At 36.2% G+C, this 20,553-nt stretch overlaps 1 protein-coding gene across 1 annotated transcript in view; it reads left to right on the forward strand.

Moving 5' to 3' along the window:
* The window catches only part of ERBB4 (erb-b2 receptor tyrosine kinase 4), a 1,078,432-nt gene extending 1,060,604 nt beyond the window's left edge, over positions 1-17,828 (forward strand). Inside the window, exons 26-28 of the mRNA XM_035007223.1 lie at positions 13,118-13,165; positions 13,946-14,243; positions 17,090-17,828. Coding sequence (XP_034863114.1) covers positions 13,118-13,165; positions 13,946-14,243; positions 17,090-17,535 — 792 coding nt within the window. The 3' untranslated portion in view covers positions 17,536-17,828. The remainder of the gene's footprint in view (positions 1-13,117; positions 13,166-13,945; positions 14,244-17,089) is intronic.
* The last annotated feature ends 2,725 nt before the right edge of the window (positions 17,829-20,553 follow it).

The raw sequence follows: 20,553 nt of genomic DNA on the forward strand, positions 1-20,553 counted from the left end.
GAGCCGAAATCACGAGTTGGTTGCTTAACCGACTGAGACACCCAGGCACCTCATGAATGCCAGATTTCTGATAAAGAATAAACTTAGGAAACATTCTCAGAAAAGTGAGGGTAAAGCATGGATGGATCAAGATTATGTGGAGCCAGACACATCATTGGAAGTAGGGGTGGAGCCTCTTTAAGAAAAAGAATACAAAAGTAAAAATCTTACTTTTTCAAAATTTACCAAATTCCAAGACCATGTGAACCTATGACGGGCTCTTTCCCAGGCTTTGGAAGGGGCTATACAATTGACGAGCCTAAAATTCTAAGCTTTATCGCTTTAAAGTAGATTCACTCTGGGCAGAGGTGAGAAAACAGGCAAGAGTAATGGCCGCCAGGAACGAATGTATTCTTGGCTTAAATAGCACATTAGTGAAAGCTTCCTTTGGGGCTTCTGGTATTTAGAAACTCAAGATGGATAGTGTTGGCCCTGAAAATTTAATATAAAAACAACGAACCCTTTATTTATTGTGCTTCTTTCCTCCCTTCTGGAGGAGGATGGTCCAGCATTTTTAAAAATTTTATTTGTGGGCTGATAAACATTTTATGAATGTTCACCTGACCATATGCTTAGGATGAGCTTGTTACTTTATTTTGCTTTTCTCTTCACCAGAATTTATAAGCAGGAGAATATGAAGGTATTTCAAAGCAAATAATTCACAACCTGGGCTTGTGTCAAGCTCTCTTGGAAGTATCTTCTCCTCCTGCATAATTGACACCCAACATGCTTTTGTATGGTAACGGGCTGGATGAAAATCCTAGAAGTTCTGTCAGAGTGCTAATATTACTTTGAATTGCTCCCTCCTGAGCTTTTGGTTACCTACCTTTCAATAATAATTTGAGAGATCAGTCCTAGGAGTGATCAAAATGTCCTCTTCTCACTTACTGCTTTTGGCAAAATCTAAGCTTTTACTAGCTATCTTTTTAATACTCAGATAAGTAAATTTGGAACAAATAAGAGAGATGAGATATTAACAGAACTGGTTGCTCATTATATTTCAAGAGGTTGTTATCCTAAAAGATGATGCAGATGAATTAGAAACAGCTTCTAAAACTCTTAGATATATTTATAAGTAATAAAAACAGTAAAGTTTCCTAAGAGAGCCTGGGGTGCCTACCATTTAAGATTTACAGCAAGAAAGGCAACCTTCCTCTCCTTTGTGATTATATTTGTAAGATCGAGCATTAATACTTTCTTTTGTCAAAACATAGCTACACATTAGCTTATTATCTTCCTTTCGATATGATAAATAATAATTGTGCTGGTGTAATAAAGGACAAAGCGACCTGGGGAAAAATACTAGGGTCTTTTCATATCTGTCTAGTACTTTTTTGGTTTGGTAGTCCTTGGGAGAAAGCCCAGGGTATGTAATATGTGCGAGAGTTCAATCTATTTTATTTTTCCCAACTCCCAAGTCATCTATCAAATTATTTCAGATTGTAAATCTAAGCACTTTTCTGTAACTTAGCTACTTTCTTTCCGAGATGTATCTTTCTTAAAGATGTTAGGTATGCTTTTAAAATCTATAAAATGCTTAATGTATTAAAGAGGTGACACACAAGAATTCTCTCTCCACCAGAGTCTGAGAGTTCAAACATTTCCTGCATTACCATGTGCCTCCCTTAATGTGCTAGCTTTCCCTGAAAAGATCAACAATCACAGAGAAGAAAAAAATCAACCTAAGCACACGTTCAGCACTGAGGACTTCTCCTTGGCCTGTTGACAATGCCTCAGCATGAATTCTGAGACATATCTTATTAGGAGTCTGTCTGGATGCGTTCAAGTGTTCACTAGAAGTGACTCAAGAAAATCAAGTCCAACACATACTCTGCCGAGATGTGCACTTCTAATGTTTGTGTTTCATTGACTTTCTCACCCCCATCATCTAAAGAAAACAAAAGTAATGAAGATTTTATTTCAGTTTATCATAATCTCTACTATTAGGTAACTCAGTTAATTTATTTTAGTGGGTTAAAGAATTTATCTTTGGACATAGAATATGCACCTTTCTGTGACTAAGTGGTGTGAGAGCGTTCTGTGGGGTCTTGCTTGGATTTACTGGTGCACCAAGAAAAACATACCATTATTTCTAATTTTCAGAGGAATATTTTACAATGGCTTTGAATGGTGTATTAACCCGTATGCATTCAAGGGAAACCTGTCGATTATCTCCCACTATTTTATTTACATCAATAACACTAATCATTTTTGACAGTTGTTTCCAACGAAATATGTGATTCCAAATTTGCAAAATAGCCTCTTGGCACACAGAGAAATCTGTAGCTGCATGAGGACTCTTATCCTGCTAAGAAACATGTGCTTATTTGATTTGCAGTATTTAATGTGGTCTTCTGTGAGTGATACTTGGACAAATTCCGCTGTATTTTCTTTCTTTTTTTTTTTTTTAAAGATTTTATTTATTTGACAGAGAGAGACACAGCGAGAGAGGGAACACAAGCAGGGGGAGTGGGAGAGGGAGAAGCAGGCTTCCCGCCGAGCAGGGAGCCTGATGCGGGGCTCTATCCCAGGACCCTGGGATCATGACCTGAGCTGAAGGCAGACGCTTAATGACTGAGCCACCCAGGCGCCCCTCCGCTGTATTTTCTTTAATTGACTAGAAAAAAATACCATGTCACACGTGTATATGACATTATTTTATTCAAAGATACTTAACATGAACACAAACTTGTAAGACTCATCAAGCAGGCAGGACAGACATTATCGTTCCCCTTTTACAGAGGAGGACACTGAGCTCTGAAGAAAACTTACCTAGGGCAGTGTTTCCTTTTCAAGGGCTCTCCTCCTGCACCTTCTTCCCTTTGTGAGACACCCACTCTGCAATTTTGATTTAGAGTGTCATTCACTTGTAACTTTGATTTTCTATACTATTCAACCATAATTATCCTAAAAATGCCTTTTGAAAAATTTAAAGTGGTCCTTCCCTTCCGGTGTCTGCGTTTTGCACCAGTGTAGAAATCCAGGTAGGCGGTATGTACCACTTAAAAACGCATACTGGTCAGGATTTCTGTTTGACCTGATGAGCCAAAACTGCATTTTCCATCTGCCTGATGGCAATTTATCCTTGAGTCTGTCTTTCCTAGTGTTCTTAGTTAACAATTTATATCTTCAGGGATAAAGCTAAAGCCTGAGTTTGCTAGACCTCCAAAGCATTAGGAAATACAAAGATGTCTCAAGAGGTTGTTGTCATACTAGTGATAGAATCTTGAAGTTTTATAACTACATGGGAAATGTGTGTTACATTTGGAACTACTCACTATAAGAAGACTTTTTTTTTTTTGCCATAAGAATTAAGATTTCAAACAATGCCTCCAGAAAGAGTAATCATTGATAAGAAGAGTGAGTGTTCTAGATGAGAGATAATATTCAGATTACTGTATTGGGGTTCAATGTCAATTTAAGACTCACCATCAGTATCTATAGGCTAAGATGTGTATAATATATAATTCCAGGAATGCTAAAAGCATATCCTTTAAAACATATCTTGCTGGCTGGCTAGCTGGGGTCCCTGAGATTCTCATTAATAGAGCCACTCTTTGGGTTTCATATACTGTTCTATCTATCCATCCATCCTTTGATCCAATATACCTTTTACTGAAAATTTCGCCATGTCCATGTCCCTGTCCTGTGTTAGGCATTGAGGATATGGTGACTATTAGAGTAAGTCCTCTTCTGAATAAGCTTATAGTCTATGGAAGAAGGCATACTAATGAAGTAAATAAACAACTAGAATACAGTGATAAATCATTCATATGGGGTACATGATAAGTTCTTAATAATTTTTTTGGATCAATAATTAAACATAGGGTGTGAGTTACTGCGTCAGAATGGTACATCTTTGCAAGGAGGATATAGATATAGTCGTATTTCCAATAGAACCAGGGCAGGAATCAGTGAACTCTGGAGTCTGTTAGTGGGGAGTAAATAAACCTGGGCCAGAAACTAAGAAGGCAAGCTTGGTGAGGAAACATTGAGATCAGACCTCACCTGCTTTACAGTTTTACTATGTTGCCCCTGTCTTAGGCAAACATATTCTAAGGACATCAAGTAGATCTTTTTTCTCCCCATTATAAACCATAAACATATTTTTTCTAATTAGGGCTATTGATTTTGGCTTGCTAGTAATTAGCTGTGTGACTTTGAGGAAATCATCTCTGTTACCATAGCTGAAAATAGAGTGTGTGGTGATTGGGTGATCTTTGGAATCCATGTCAGATTTAAGTTAGATTCTCTTATTTCGAGTCTATTTTATATTTTGCCTCCTTCATATTTTTTTTTTTTTAAATTGAAGTGTCAGCCATTTTAGAATTTAACAGGAAATGATTATGACCATGGTCCTGGCTAATTTAAGTTGACTTTGGCAGCAAAGAGTGTAAATGGGAAACTAAGAAGTATTGGCCATTTTTTTTTAATTTTTTTTTTTTTTTGAAATTCCTAAGTGGTTCACAAATAGGTACACGAATTCTTTGTATATTTCCTTCTTCCTTTTTATATGCAGCAAAATCAAATTTGGGGGCTTTTGAAAATGGTACAACTGCTTAGACTATAGTCAACAAGTAACTCTTGGGGAGAGCTTTTTTCTCTTGGGGTGCTACCTTCAATCTAATATTCATTTTGGCTCAGATCAGTTGTAAATACCATCCTGTTTCTGTGAAATGTAACTGGTGTTTGCTCTGGGCTGATGGGACAGCCATGTGCTGTTTGCTCTGTCAGTTGCTGTACCCGAGTATCCACAGTACATTATTCAGATCAGCTCTCATGAACCAGCTGTCCTAATTCCAGGTGGACTGTGAGAAATCTTTTTACTTACAGCAACAGCTGTGCCACCTGGTAGCTTAAAGAGCAGTGGTTGGATGAATCAACCATTGTTACAAATTCACTTTTTATCTGGTAAACACTTTGCATAAACTAGTGTAACTGAAGATATCTCCAACCTGGTCCATGCTGAAATGATGTGAACACTGTAAGCCTTATCTGTATTATGTTAAATTGTTTGCTTATTGTCAACACCTATCATGAAGACACTGAATAAAATCTACATGCCAAAACTAGATTTATAAAATTTACAATTCTATTTCCCATCATACTGCTTTCCATCTCTCAAGACACAACTATGTCCTTCATATTCTTTACATTCTCACACAGAGATTTCTCTAAATACTGTTATTGCTATTTTTAATATATAATAAAATTTCCCAAGCTTGGGTTACTGCTAAGGAGGACGTTGAACTATACAATATTTTACTATTGCCTTATTATTAGCAAGTAGATAAAAATAACTCCAAACAACCACTAGAGAAATATTTCTAAATAGAATTCTTACACATAGTGTTTTAGTGAACAAGATTCATTTAGTTGATAAACAATATGCACAGGTGAAAAATAGTAAAAACAAAACAAAAACAAGCCACAAATGATCTGACAGTCTGTTAAAAAAAAAAAAAAAGGTTCATTTTGAGTGGGTTAAATAAGCCTATTATTTTGTTTCAAGCTATTAATTTTCTTAGTGTGTATATGAATGCATTGGCACATGCACACACAAAGCCTAAAATTGTGATATTAAGTCTTTATTAATAATACAAAAGGAAGCATACTATACCTAGGCCAAGGTTTAGCATTTCAAATTCCAGAATAATGTCATTAGGCAGAATATTCATTTTACGTACAAATAATTCGACAGTTAAAAGTGATTTTTCCCGGGCGCCTGGGTGGTTCAGTTGGTTAAGCGACTGCCTTCGGCTCGGGTCATGATCCTGGAGTCCTGGGATGGAGTCCCGCATTGGGCTCCCTGCTCGGCGGGGAGCCTGCTTCTCCCTCTGACCCTCCCCCCCTCTCATGCTCTCTCTATCTCATTCTCTCTCTCAAATAAATAAATAAAATCTTTAAAAAAAAAAAAAAAAGTGATTTTTCCCACTGCCCGTTCCATAGTCTGACTTCTCTTTTCAAAGATAAATAAACCGAGGGCCCAATAGATCAAGGAATTTGTTAAAGGTCACATGGCTTAGTGGCAAAAAGTTCAAGAAAACAACCCTACAGGTAGAAGGACTGCAGGTGACTACTTGTTCCAGATCTATGGAATTGCTGTCTTCAGAATTTTCCTGGCCTCAAGTCATCGCTCATGTACTAAGAAGTCTTCATTAAATAATCTTCGTGATGTTGGGATAAAAAACACTCAAGCAGAGAGGCAATTTTAGGATTCACTTTAAGATTTAGATTTCCCAAGAATTTGGACATAATTAAGACTTAATGATTTCATTTTTACTTTTAAACGAAGATGCTGCAATTGAATCAAATGTTCTTAAGGATAGGTTAAAAAAAATAAGAAAAATGACCATGTTTTTCTAACTGAAACGAACTAGTGAGAGGTCTTTAAGAAACCTCCTAAAGTTCTCCTCTTTAGATTTCTAGCAGCATATGTTAACTAGAAGCTAGGTGATAACTACAAAAAAAGTTTAAATACAACAACTGAAAAGAAATATAAACATACAAAAGAAAACTGCCAGAAACCAAACAACCAACCAACAAAAGACATATAGAATACGCACCAGGATGAAGAGATATAAATGCTGCGTGATTACTAATCTCAGGAAGGGTGACAAAATTCTTATTGATTATCTTGAATGAAGCTAAGGAATGTTGGCACCAATGCAAAATCATGCTTCTTTATACCCTTTATTTTTTGACTGTGCTAATAATGCCTTCGACTTCACGTAACACCAGCAGACTTAAAACCAAAAGGTAGGGGCGCCTGGGTGGCTCAGTTGTTAAGCGTCTGCCTTCGGCTCGGGTCGTGATCCCAGGGTCCTGGGATCGAGCCCCGCATCAAGCCCCGCATCGGGCTCCCTGCTTGGCGGGAAGCCTGCTTCTCCCTCTCCCACTCCCCCTGCTTGTGTTGCTTCTCTCGCTTTGTCTCTCTCTGTCAAATAAATAAATAAAATATTAAAAAAAAAAAAGCCAAAAGGTACAAAATGAGGAATTTTCAGCTTCATTTTATGGACTCATCTAGCCATGAGTATTTTAAAGGGGAATATCCTCTTGTTCTACTGATATTTGGAAAGGGTATAAGAATTGTTGCTTGGCGATAAAATAGTGTACTTGCCCTTAGTCAAGCAGGAAGAGGAATTTATTGACTAAGCCCTGGGGTAGGAACAATAAATCCATAAGCAAGAGTGCTGTCATGGAAAATCTTTGGATCTCTCTATCTATGGATCGATCCCTCATCTCCTCTATTAGCTCTTAACATTCTACTTATGGTTTCCTTTTCAGCTCAAGTCCTTGTAGTTAGTTAAAATGCAAATAAGCTGGGAGAGGTGATACTGTAAAGCATTACTAGTATTTTATAGCTAAGGGTAGTGAGTTAAAGTCCTCCTTGAAATTAATTTTTCACAAGAAAAAAAATCGTGAGAATTCATTTGAGAGAAGAGTTGAGGCACTATGCAGGGGCAGAGAGAGGGTACAGATAAGAGAGAAAAGAAATGCTAAAGTCAAAATCTACAGGTGGCATGCATGATAAAGAGTAATAGATTCAGATAGCCACTAATGGCTATGTGTACACGGGAGGTACTTTTTTTTTTAAAGATTTTTATTTATTTATTTGAGAGAGAGAGAATGAGAGCGAGAGATCACAAGAAGGGGGAGGGTCAGAGGGAGAAGCAGACTCCCTGCTGAGCAGGGAGCCTGATGGGGGACTCAATCCCAGGACTCCAGGATTATGACCTGAGCCGAAGGCAGATGCTTAACCAACTGAGCCACCCAGGCGCCCCAAAGGGAGGAACTTTTAACTTCCTTGTCCTCAGTTTTCTCATCTGTGAAATGCAAGTCATGATTTTTAGTGATGATACATACCTTGAAAGATTATAAGAATAAATAAAACCTAAGATAGTCTCTGACATATGGTAGGTACATGATACATGTTAGTCTCACTTCCTATTTCTCAGTTTGCCTAAGAGTAGTCATATATTTTTCTATGAAACAGAATAGACATTATAATTAGTTGGACTTCAAGAACTGAGTTAGGAAAGTAGAGTTATTAATGTTTATAAAAGGCACCCTCTACAATTTGTAAATTCTGAATTGACTCCTATTCGTCTTTACTGATACCATTCATAGCTTCCCTTCATTAAAAATTATTTTCAGTAATAGAGTAAATGAGACATATGAGAGAGATAAGATGTTCTAGGGCTAATGAAAAAGGAATGAACAAAGGATGAGAGCCCAAGTTAATATTCCTTCAACTGAATCACAGGCTTATTATTAACTATTTGTTGATGTATTTAAAATACTATTATATAATTTTATATATTTTTATTTATTGTTAATCATTACTAATTTATTTTGTGTGTGATAGAGTAAAAAAGTTTATTTTTCTATTTTTTTAATTGTTTTTCAGTGTGATTCTTTTTTGCTTCTTCTTCACTGAAGAGTCCAAATTATCCTATATTTAAGTTTGCTTTATGTTTGATTCTTAAATTTGGAATGTAGTTTTATATTTCTCATGGGGTTCCCAATCGCTTTTCTTCTTGATTATCAAAGAAACATATGCCTTTTTTACAATATCTATAACAATATCCATATTTTATTGAGGTATAATTGACATAAAATATATATTATTTTCAGGTGTACAATATAGTGATTCAACATTTGTATACATTGCAAAATGACCACCACAATAAGTGTAGTTACCATCTGTCACCTTACAAAGTTAAGACAATGTTATCGACTATGTTCTCGAGGCTGTACATTACATCCTCATGACTTTATTTTATAATTGGAAGTTTGTAGTTCTTGACTCAAAAAGCAGCATTCCACATAATCAAACTAAGTAGATGGAGAGTGCATTAATAAATAAACACATGCATAAATAGACAAAAGATGTTTTGTGTAATTTGTATATACAAATTATATGTGTGCGTGCGTGCGAATGTGTGAGCCAACTGCCTAGATTCAATAGGGTTTCTCCTGGTTCTTGCTGGTTTTTCGTACATGGACACACTGCTTTCTCCTGGCTGCTTTATGAAAAATGGAGATTCTAAATCTAGGTGTCTCAAACATTGATATGTTGAACTTGGTTGTGAAAAAAATATGTAAGTTATAGCCATGCATCAGGAATTGGACGTAATGCCAAAAATATTTTATCTGTCTGCTACCTGACCTGTAAAAATGTGAAAAGGCCCATCAGAGTGTTAAGAATACATGCCAGGGAGGATAAAAAGTTGAGAACCCTTAATAGTTACATGTGTTTAGGTAATAAATTAGTGCAGATGGATTAGTAACATCTTACAGAGATATATTGTGTTTTAGTTAAAAGGATTTAGAGTATTTCTTGACCCTATAGGATTAAAGTTTCTAGGGTCAAGAAATACTCTACCTATAGGTAATATTGATAAGTACAATTATCTGAAGATAAAAAACCTCTCTCTCATTAAGTGCATGTTTAATTTAGATAGAGGTTAGGCATTAAGTATGTATTTTTGTTTCCTAAGAACATAGATTTGTCTGATATTAAAAAAAATATTAAAAGACAAAACCCATCTGGTTAACAATTTAAAATTTCCCAGGAGCAATATTAAACAATATAATGTTTTAATTAAAACAATAGATATGAGAAATACAGTGCATATAATAAGACAGCTTCATATTTTTATCATTCAACTGAAATGCAAATTTCGGAACATGATGTATGTAAAGTGCATTTAACACCATATTTGATATATTTGCTGATATTTGCCTTCTCTATAACCTCGGGCATTTGAGTCTAAATTAATCATACAATGTCCCAGTGAAAGGGCCACAAAATTAAACTTGACTCCATCACCCTTACAAATCCCCCCACCAGAAACAAATTCCCTATCACCTGCCAGTTTATAACCCACCTCTTTCTATCTCTGCCCTGCTGACCATAAATCCCCTCCCCAGCTAATTGAACAGATGCACCCAGTACTTCCCGAAGATCCGCAAAGCTGGGCTTTGATGGACAGCAGAAAATGGCACAATGAAAAAAACAAAAGCCTTTTAACTGAGAGCACTGCTTTGTTCTGCTCAGAACTTTAAGGTCACTCCAGCGTGTTCTGACTGTGGGGATCTTAATTTTTACTCAACCAATTTACTTGCAGCTGTCATTCTGATATTAAAAGTTCAGCTCTTCAAGTGTGGGAAATTGGGGCGGCGGGGAGGGAGCGGGGCGGCGAATGAGAAGAGCTTGCTACAAACTAAAAACAGCAAAAACAAGTAAAATCTGGCTTGGCTCTCAAGTACAAAAAGTTATTTTCAAAGCCTATAAATTATGACATAGTGATTAACATGTAATTTAAATATATTTAAACAACAATTATATCACATTTCCAGCCCCGCTAATTGGCCTCACAGATGTTCCCTTGTAGCTACATTGCCCTTCCAGGGGGAAATGAATGAGGTACTTTTTATCATGGAAAACAGAAAAAAAAAAAAGCAAATTAAAAAAAAAAAAGGAAACAAAAAAATAAAAAGCAGCCAGTAACCCCAAAAACAATGAGTTCTAAAGGGACTTTGCTTAGCATTTTTTTTTCCATTTTAATGCAGAAAACTAGGAAAAACATGAAGACACTCCTATTACTGTGATGGTATCTGGCAGTATGTCCAGATCCAGATTTGGCAGGTTGCTGATGGAAAGACTTGTCAAAACAGGGAGAGCGCCTGCATTCTAATATGGCATGGCCTCTCTTCAAGAGGTCTAGTTATTTTTAACACGTTTTTATAATTGCAGACAGCCTAGCCCAGATAATGAATATATACAATAAAGTATTTCCTGATGAAGAATGACTTGCGAGTTATTCCTTTGATCACTTCTCCCTCAAGTTTTATAAAATATAAAATGTAGAGCCATAGCCATCCGTGCTGTTCCCTGAACTGTGAATCTAGTCAAACATGACCCAGTACGGCAACTGTTGTGAAGTAAGAGGTCAAAGGAACAGCAGTAATTACTAATATTTTGGAATACTTGTCTTCTAATATGTAATCATAGAATTCAAATAAATTCACCGCAGCTTCATCTTACTCTTGCTTTTTCTTCTAATAATCTCAGGTAATATTTGATCGTTCAGTATAAATTGCAAAAGGCCAGTGGTCACGTCTCTCCTAGTGTCTCATGGTATCTCCAGCATCTCACAGTTCCTGTGCTTTCATTGGAGAGGTTTAATAAATATTTGTTAAATGCTTGCTCAATAATCAGGGTTTAATGATAGGGTAAGGCCAAGGTTTATAATATGATCAAGTTCCACCAGGCACTTGTCATATTTCCCATACCATCCCTCTATTTTACATCTCACTGGACTATACAGCAAATTCCCCTCAGATTTTATGAAAAAAAATGTATTTAATTTCATATCTTTCTAAAAAATAATAAAATATACCTATACTGAAGGTGATATGGAGAAGAGGGAAGCACTTTTCAATGCCTCTTTGATGAGTAGCTTTGGCATTTTGATTGCTTGACTTTAATAATTTGATTTAGCAAATGTGAATATTTAAATTTTATATATCCTTTACATTTTTATAGTGTGCAGAGCTTACAAAGTTCATTTATATACGCCTTCTTACTTTGTCTTCACTAAGATATAAAGAGTGAGAGGCCAAGAATAAAAATGATGATCTGAGATGTTTCACGATTGACGACATCATTTGTAACTGGGCCTGGAGCTCAAAGATCTAACAAATCATAAAACAATGTGTCTACTGGACAATACTACCTTCTATGCTTAGCATATTAAATGTATCTCTAATTTTCCATGTCATGATCTTCAAGACGTTCTTAGTTATTAGAGAAGGAAAGAGATCAATAGTTTCTATCCCATCATGTAAATGACTCAGTTTTGAGGAAAGTTAAAATGTAAACCTAATGTAGGAGTTCAGAACTTGGCCCCAGGGTTATTAGTCCCAGGAGACTAAGTTAATTATGGGAAATTGTGTTATCTGGTTGCTATTAATTTATATTAAACAGTTAATATCCATGGAACCATATTCTTCTTAGAGTTTGTTTTATGAATCTCTAAATTGTAAAAACACTGGCCTGGAATAATACTTAGCCAAGTTTCATACATGTGTGCAGAGAATGCAAGCTTCATAAAATCAACTGTTTTTATCTGCATTATTCATTATCTCCAGTGTCCAGAAAAGTGTCTGGCACATAGATAGTAAGTTCTCAAGAAATATATTTAAAATACATATATTATTAAGAAATGGTGTTGATACTCATATAACCCCCTCTACTTACTCTAAGTATATTGTCCTTAATATTTTATCATATTTTTATATCCACTTTTATTTAGCTCATAGGATGGAGTATTAAGCTATAAGAATACGGATGCCTTTTTTTTTTTAACTGAAATCTAATTTTAACTGATTCTAAATACATGAAAGTAATATATGCAAAGCATATTTCCAGGACTGGAATTAATTTTCCAAGATTTTCTTCTGTTTCTTAACTTACAAAAAATCAGACTGAGGAGAAAACAGTATGTATTTTTTAAAAGGAAAGGCTAAGAAATTGACCCTTTGCTGAAATAGTGAAAAATAAATGTAACCTGGTAGTAAAAATTATTCAAGGAAAATTGAAATTCACTTCTATCTCCTTCTAGGTAAGTTTCTTTTTACAAGAGAGAACCAATGCTGTGGTATATGGCCATTTCAGCCATACAACCTGTAAGGAAGGAAATGGTTCTTTATTTAAAACTATAGTTAATTATTTACCATTTTTATCTTTCTCCCAGGGTTAATGAGAAAAATAGTCATTGTCAACTTCATTTTTAATCCATTTGAAATTTTACTTTTTCTATGTAATTTTTCTTTTCAGGGATTGAACTAAAATATTTCATACAATATTTAATATTCTCAAAACACAAAAATAAACTTATTTATAGTCAGAGTGCATAAAATTTTACCATTTAGCAAACTTCACTGTTGTGCATGTTTTCCCCTTAGGTTCATACAATTCATGTGGCTTTTCTTTTCTTTTTTTTTTTTTTTTCTTTTCATTCATAATACCTCTTATTATATCCATCATTCCATTTTTCTTTCCTATTAGAGTGAAATTGGACACAGCCCACCTCCTGCCTACACCCCCATGTCAGGAGTAAGTATTTCATGATCAACCTTCATCTTTTCATATTTTTGGCCTTTGCTTATCATGTTTCTTCTCTCTTGTCTCCCCATAGTTTCCTCATTTTGCTTTTGCCAACAGTGAGTAAGACTTTGCTGTAGATTGTATAGCTGGCTTTGTGGATATGTTTTACTTCAGCAGATAATCCAAAACTGAGATGCCATGCACCAACAGTAGCTTTTGATTTTTACCTGAAGGATTTACCTGGACTCATAAATTATGCTTCTGGTTGAGGAGGTTATCATTATTTCCATGATTATAGGTTGTGTGCTAAAAAGTCAGAGTCTCAGTAATGATTCCCTAGTTAGGTACTTGGAGACTCAAAGTCAGAGTGACCACAGAAGAGACGGCAGTAAGGAAATATCACCAACCAAATGGCATTACTGTGCTTCTGTTCTTAATGTCGACTGTCTACAGTTAATAACATTTCCATTTGTCATGAAATTTGAATTGTATATCAAAAATGGGCGACTGTGGGAAAATGACATGAAATATTTTGTATTAGGTCATATGTTAGGTGGTCAGTAAAATTTAAATAGGTATTTCCAAATTCTTTCCCCAGGATCACTTTGTAAGAAAAATTGGAATTTTAGGGGGTTGTAACTCAAACTTGTCAGCCATTCAGGGGGAAAACTCAATTAAGAAACTCTGCCTTTTGTCTGAAAGACAAGGTTGCACATCCTTTTGGTTATTTTTTTTAAGGCTATTCCTAATAATAACTTATTGTGTCTAAATGTGTCTCTCTGTTGACAGAACCAGTTTGTATACCGAGATGGGGGTCTAACTACAGAGCAAGGAGTGCCTGTGCCCTACAGAGCCACGACCAGCACGATCCCAGAAGCTCCAGTTGCTCAGGGGGCCACAGCCGAGATTTTTGATGACTCCTGTTGTAACGGCACCCTACGCAAGCCAGTGGCACCCCACGTCCAGGAGGAGAGCAGTACCCAGAGGTACAGCGCTGACCCCACCGTGTTTGCCCCGGAACGGAGCCCACGAGGAGAGCTGGACGAAGAAGGTTACATGACCCCGATGCGAGATAAACCTAAACAAGGTACAAACAGAATGTGCAGAAATGACTGTCATTCGGCATTTCACTTCCCTATCAAAATGAGCAATACCGTGTAGAAGGGAAATTGCCAAACCCCTGGACTGCGGAACATCTGTGACCCAGAAGAGGCCTAGGCTGCTGCTCTGTGTAGCATATTGTCCAAACCCACACCATTTACACCATCCGGGGGCTTTTTAGAAATCCGAACCTCAGGCACCACCTGAATAGGAATCTGCATTTTAACAAGATCCCTATGTGACTTGTATGCCTAGTCAAGCCTGAGAAGCACTGATCTAAACTTATCTTTATTGGACCATCTTTATTGAATATTTGAGTGAGGTGGCACATCACAAGATTTTGGAACCATGGCTTCATTGAACTTATTGTGGAGATCATAAAGACTGGTATTTTGATGGCACCAATAAAAGATTTGGTCAGTTCTTTAAAATTTGGCATCACTGGGATGATCTTGTTCATTACAGGAGATTATTATTCCTTATATGACACATTTCAAAAATTAAAGTTCTGATGCTGCATTTACTTCAAGGTGTACCATCATGTCTTGAAAATATTCAGTTTGTGGTTCTACAAAGCTCAGCGATGACTTTACGAAGTTAGTAGTAGAAATGTTAGACATCCAAATCAAATGACATTTCAATTTTGAAAAAGCCACTTTCCTTCCACGTTAACAGCATCACAGAAAGGAGAAGATGGATGATTGTTATTAAAAACTGATTATTGTGTCTCAGAGTCTTCAGGGTCAAGTAAACTTTATTTTAAGACTCCATATGAAGGCCCATTATGTCCTTGAATATATGGTTATATTTAATTTTATAAAATGCAACTAAGGGATCCCTAAGTACATATTGTAAGTAACCTATTAAAGTGTCTCTATCTAGAGGTATAGAAAGGTATTACTGTACTGAAGAATTAGATGCATTGGAAGAATTGGATAGTAGCCCAGTAGTGACACAAATGTAGGTTTTGAGAAGATTTGGCAGATAACCCCCTGAAAGTGCAATACTCTCTGGGAAGAGTCTCAGCTCAACCATAGAGCTGTTTCTCCACTTAAAACTGCAAGGCTGCAAGTTTGCATCAGGAAATCGATAAGTAGCTTGCATTGCGAAAAGGTAACATGAATCTTCTAAGAGAAAACACAAGGCAGCCTATATAGACTCACTGTAGAGCGTCCCTTGATTTTGTCCCTGAATGTAAGTTTCTACAGAAGATTATTGTACTCCAGCCTACTTCTCGGAGAGTAGAGAATTTTAGTATAGACATTCCTACACTTTCAGTTAAGAAGTTTCAGGAACCTGGTAAGGAAAATCAAATTCTGCCTCCCTTAAAAGCATTTTTTTTTTCATACATTTTTCTTAAAATGACTGTCACTTTGAAAACCATTCAAATTCCAACATGTTATGAAGTGAAAAGTTCTCCCTACTCCTTTAGGGACAATAATGAAAATAGTACAGAACAAGAAGACTGCTCAGTAGGAGTTTTAGATCTGAGTTCTAGTTCAACGCTAGTTGTATCCCTCATACATCATTTAATCTTGGTTTTCTGTTTATAAGGCTGAAAAAAATACAGCTTCACTTCCTTTCTCACAGGATTGTTGTGAGGATGATGTAAGCTCCTGTCATTCCTATATATGATGGTGGGATAGTCATTACTATCCTTTAACTTGCACATGATGCTAAATACTTAAGTATATCAAGCAGGCCTATATCAAGGGGCAAATCACCCTGATTTGATGAGATTATTTTTCTCTACTTGTCAGGCTAAGTATAGAGGACAGAAAGTTTGTTTCAGAATGGTGGCATCTCAACAAACAATTGTACCTTTTCCCTGCCCCAACACCAAAATAGCAATAGCTAAAGTGCCATATCTGTGTATACATTAAAAGAGGTCTACTGTATGTGTGAATATAGGTCTGTATGTAGTCTATAGACATATAGACATAGAGGAGGAATTAAATTTAAGAAGAGCAGCATTGATTAACACCTCTTAAAAAAATTCCCCGGTCAATATTCTATAGTAATTTATTAGATCAAATCACGCAAAATAGCCACTATTATGACTGGTTTCAACCTACAAAAGAGTTATTTCATATGATCAAACTAGTTTCTATTTCGTGATTATGGTTAGCCAGTGGAAGTAAATGTTCTAATTGCAATTTATTCATAGGCATATGTAATGTCACACAAGTCAATTTAGTGACATGTTAGATGTCTAGCAGATTTTATTAGTTGAGTCTTCTCTTTGGATGTTTTCTTTCTAATGTGTGAAGCTTTCTGGAAAACATTGTATAATCAAATCCATTTTACCTATATGGACATCACAGCAAAAAACACACAGACTGAAAAACGCCATTCCTTCACTTCATCCATTCGTCTTGGCATGGAGTTAAGCTATAGACATTTTGATTTTCCAGTACCCTTTTAGAAATTCTAATTTCTCCACATTTAAAAGCTATTTAACCCCGTATTTTCAACCCCGTTGTCATATTTTCCAACAACAAAAAATACTGACTTTTAGAAAACAGAAGCCTTTAAACAGTGGCCTCCTATGTAGCAGAAACAAATGGAATTAGAAGGAAAAAGGAACAATCTAGGGGACAGGAACTCTGCTTCCGGCCTGAGTTTGCCTTGTTTAGTCATTAAGAGTTTTGGCCCACCTACTCTTTGTTCATATGACAAAAGTAATCAACAAAATAGTTTTTGTGAAAATTCACGAAAACAAATCCATGGCTTTATTGTTCTGGAAAAAGAAGCTAACCATCCTGTATAACCTTTGTCTGATTAACATTTTCTGGAAAGTAGATATTAACTGATACTTTTGTATTCCATCAGAATACCTGAACCCCGTGGAGGAAAACCCTTTTGTTTCTCGGAGGAAAAATGGAGACCTTCAAGCTTTGGATAATCCCGAATATCACAACGCTTCCAATGGTCCACCCAAGGCAGAGGATGAGTATGTGAATGAGCCACTGTACCTCAACACCTTCGCCAACGCACTGGGGAATGCCGAGTACCTGAAGAACAATGTACTGTCTGTGCCGGAGAAGGCCAAGAAAGCATTCGACAACCCTGACTACTGGAACCACAGCCTGCCACCTCGGAGCACCCTTCAGCACCCAGACTACCTGCAGGAGTACAGCACAAAATATTTTTATAAACAAAATGGACGGATCCGGCCTATTGTGGCAGAGAATCCGGAATACCTCTCTGAGTTCTCGCTGAAGCCAGGCACTGGGCTGCCTCCTCCACCCTACAGACACCGAAATACCGTGGTGTGAGCTGAGCAGTGGCTTTAAGAGAGAGACATGCCCGCTCCAATTTCCCGGCCGCCTCTCTTTCTCTTACGGTCTTCCTTCTATTCCCAAGGCCAGTAGTTTTGACACTTCCCAGTGGAAGATACAGAGATGCAATGATAGTCATGTGCTTATCTAACTTGAACATGTGGAGGAAGAGCTGAAAGAGAAAGACAGGAGGAACCACACTGTTTCTTCCTTTCTCTGCATGGGTTGGTCAGGAGATTGGAACAGCTAGAGAAGGACCAGCAAATACAAGGCAATACTGCCTGCTGTCAAGCTAATTCTCAATGTTTTCTCTTTTTTTCTTTTTTTCAATTTTTTTTTTTTTTAATGCAGATCCCTGAAAGACCCATGCTATCTGTTCCTATCTGTAGGAACGGACGTGTACATTCTCAGTACCCTTGGAAATCGTAATAAAGTTTCCATTAGAACAAAAGGATAACCTTTTCTGTAACATACGATAGTAACTGAGATTGAAAATCCAGTTTCTTTTTCCAACGGTTTCTATCCTAACAAGCAAGGGCAGCCAACTCAGCTTTCATAATTTCTTAATCTCTCTCAAAGTTATAACTAGTAATTATGTTTGGAGGGATTTTTTTTTTTTTGGTCTTTTCATTTTGTTTCATTTTGCTTTGCTCTTTCCCTTTATATTACTTTTTTCCCCACATATTCTGACTTTAATTTCTGATTGCAAATATTTTTACATCAGAGTTTCTTAAGTGTTGCTATAAATTGACAGAATTGTAAAAAAATATTTTAATATGGTGAAATGACCATTATTTTAAATATAGAGCCTTTAAAATTAGAAGGGGAGGCCAAGATATTAGTCAAGTGTAACATCAAATCTGTCATGTTTTACACTTTTGACTATGTACCCCCACGTCCTTTACATTCTTCAACATTTTCTTCTCCATAAATGACAGTACTTGATAGGCAGTTGGTAACGTAAAGAGTAAAAGGGAAACTAAGAGACAGTTCTGTGTGGTTCATGAAAACTACTGACACTTTCAGGGGTGGTCCAATGGGGAATCCATTGAACTGGAAGAGACACTGGATTGGGTATGTCTACCTGGCAGATACTCAAAAATGTAGTTTGCACTTAAGCTATAATTTTATTTGTTCCCTTTCTGAACTCCATTTTGGATTTTGAATGAAGCAATATGGAAGCAACCAGCAAAATAACTAAAGTACATTTTTTAAAAGAGCTAAGATAAGGAAAGACTGTGGAAATGCCGAACCAAGCAAATTAGGACTTTGGAACAGTATCCAGAGATTATGGTGAGAGGGCCAGCACATTATCTACAAGTGATATCACATTTGCTCTGCAAGGAGAGTTATCCAGTTTATATACTCCACATGAAGGAATGCAAGTAAGGATTGGCTTGATTCCATGGAATTTCTAGTATGAGACTCTATTTATATTAAGTAGAAGGTAACTCTTTGCACATAAATCGGTATAATAAAAAAATACACAAATGTTCGCAGTTTATAGGTAGGTTCTTGGGTTAAAAGTTGTAAATAAACGTGAAAAAATTCTCATGTAATTATTTTAATATCGAACATACTAATCTTTTGATACTTTGTATAATAACACTTTCTTCATACACATCATCCTAGTTCTAGAACCATCTTTTTATGTATCATCTTAAAAGAACACCTACTAAGATGAGCAATGGGAACAAATGGTAGGAATGAGTCTCCTGGAACAAGAAAATCAGGTAGTCTCTCTTTTCTAGGAAAATCTGCTTGGACAGTCATTTGAATTAAATTTTTTTTTTCAAATGCTAAAATTTTGGCATCAAATTCAAGTCTATTGCCAAAAAAGAAAACAATGAAACTAAAAATCTCTGTTGGTAAAGCAGAGGGTTTACAAGGAGAAAAAAAAAAAGATGCAAAGAGATCTAGGTTTCTGCCTATTTTGAAAAAGTAAATCAATCCATCCATTCAATTCCCTTGTTTTTTCAACTGATATTTATTTAGTCTACTAAGAGCACTGTGTAAGTGGAGAACATCAACATAAATGTAATATTATCCCTAACTTAATGATTTTAAGTCAATTTATTTGGAATGACATTTGAATTTCCCCATAAGTTCAAGGAATAAGATTTTATGGACTGTTTTGTGAGCAGTCATCATAAAATCTGTTGTTTGTTAAAAGATCTCCTGTGAACTCACTTGGAACATGAATTAAACAACCTACAAATTACTGAAGTTGACAAATAGGATAGTTTCAGTGTTATCATCCAAACATGAACTGGTAGAAGGATATTGCCTCACTGGCTAATTAGCCTATCTAGATTCTAATTTGACCATTAAGTCAACAGCAGGTGTTGGTCTTTGGCCAAGAACCTTGGAGGTATCAGGACTGGTTTCTTACTAAGTTATGAGAAATGAGGTAAGCTAAAAGTGTGAAGTAGAGCAAAGGAGAGGTTTGTAAGACCCCTTCTAGTGAGGTTCAATCATGAACTTTTCTGGGTTGAAGACACAGAATGACTTACGGGCTACAGCCCAACAGCTTCAAACTCTCCCAGCCATTCAGAGGAGTCTCCAGAGAAAGGGGACCTCACATAAGTTCTTATGAGAATTTGGATATAAGCCTCCCTTTCTAGATAAATCTATACCAACTTACGACTTACAGCACCCTTGTTGGATAGTAGAACTTGATTTTTTTCCTTCTGTTTTATAATATTCATATGGTTTCTTCTGGGATATGGAAAACAGAATCACTTATTTTGAGAAGGGAAGAAAAATAATTTTTTTACTGTTAAGGTAATAGAATGTATTCAATGAATGTAGTTTCCTTCATTCTAAGAACACAAAACCCTTACACATCAGGTAATCTACCACTAACAACTAGAGATAGATGCAGGTACAATCCAAAAAAACCTAAAATGCTTCACAAAAACCACTTTATTGTTCCTTTTGAATGATTTCTATAGTACATTTTTTATTTCAATTGTTTTAGGATTTCTCTCTTATTTTTGTCCCCCTGGAAAAATA

This window comes from Mirounga leonina, unplaced genomic scaffold (genome assembly GCF_011800145.1).
Source record: "Mirounga leonina isolate KUSES-001 unplaced genomic scaffold, KU_Mleo_1.0 Mir_151, whole genome shotgun sequence".
Taxonomy (NCBI): domain Eukaryota; kingdom Metazoa; phylum Chordata; class Mammalia; order Carnivora; family Phocidae; genus Mirounga; species Mirounga leonina.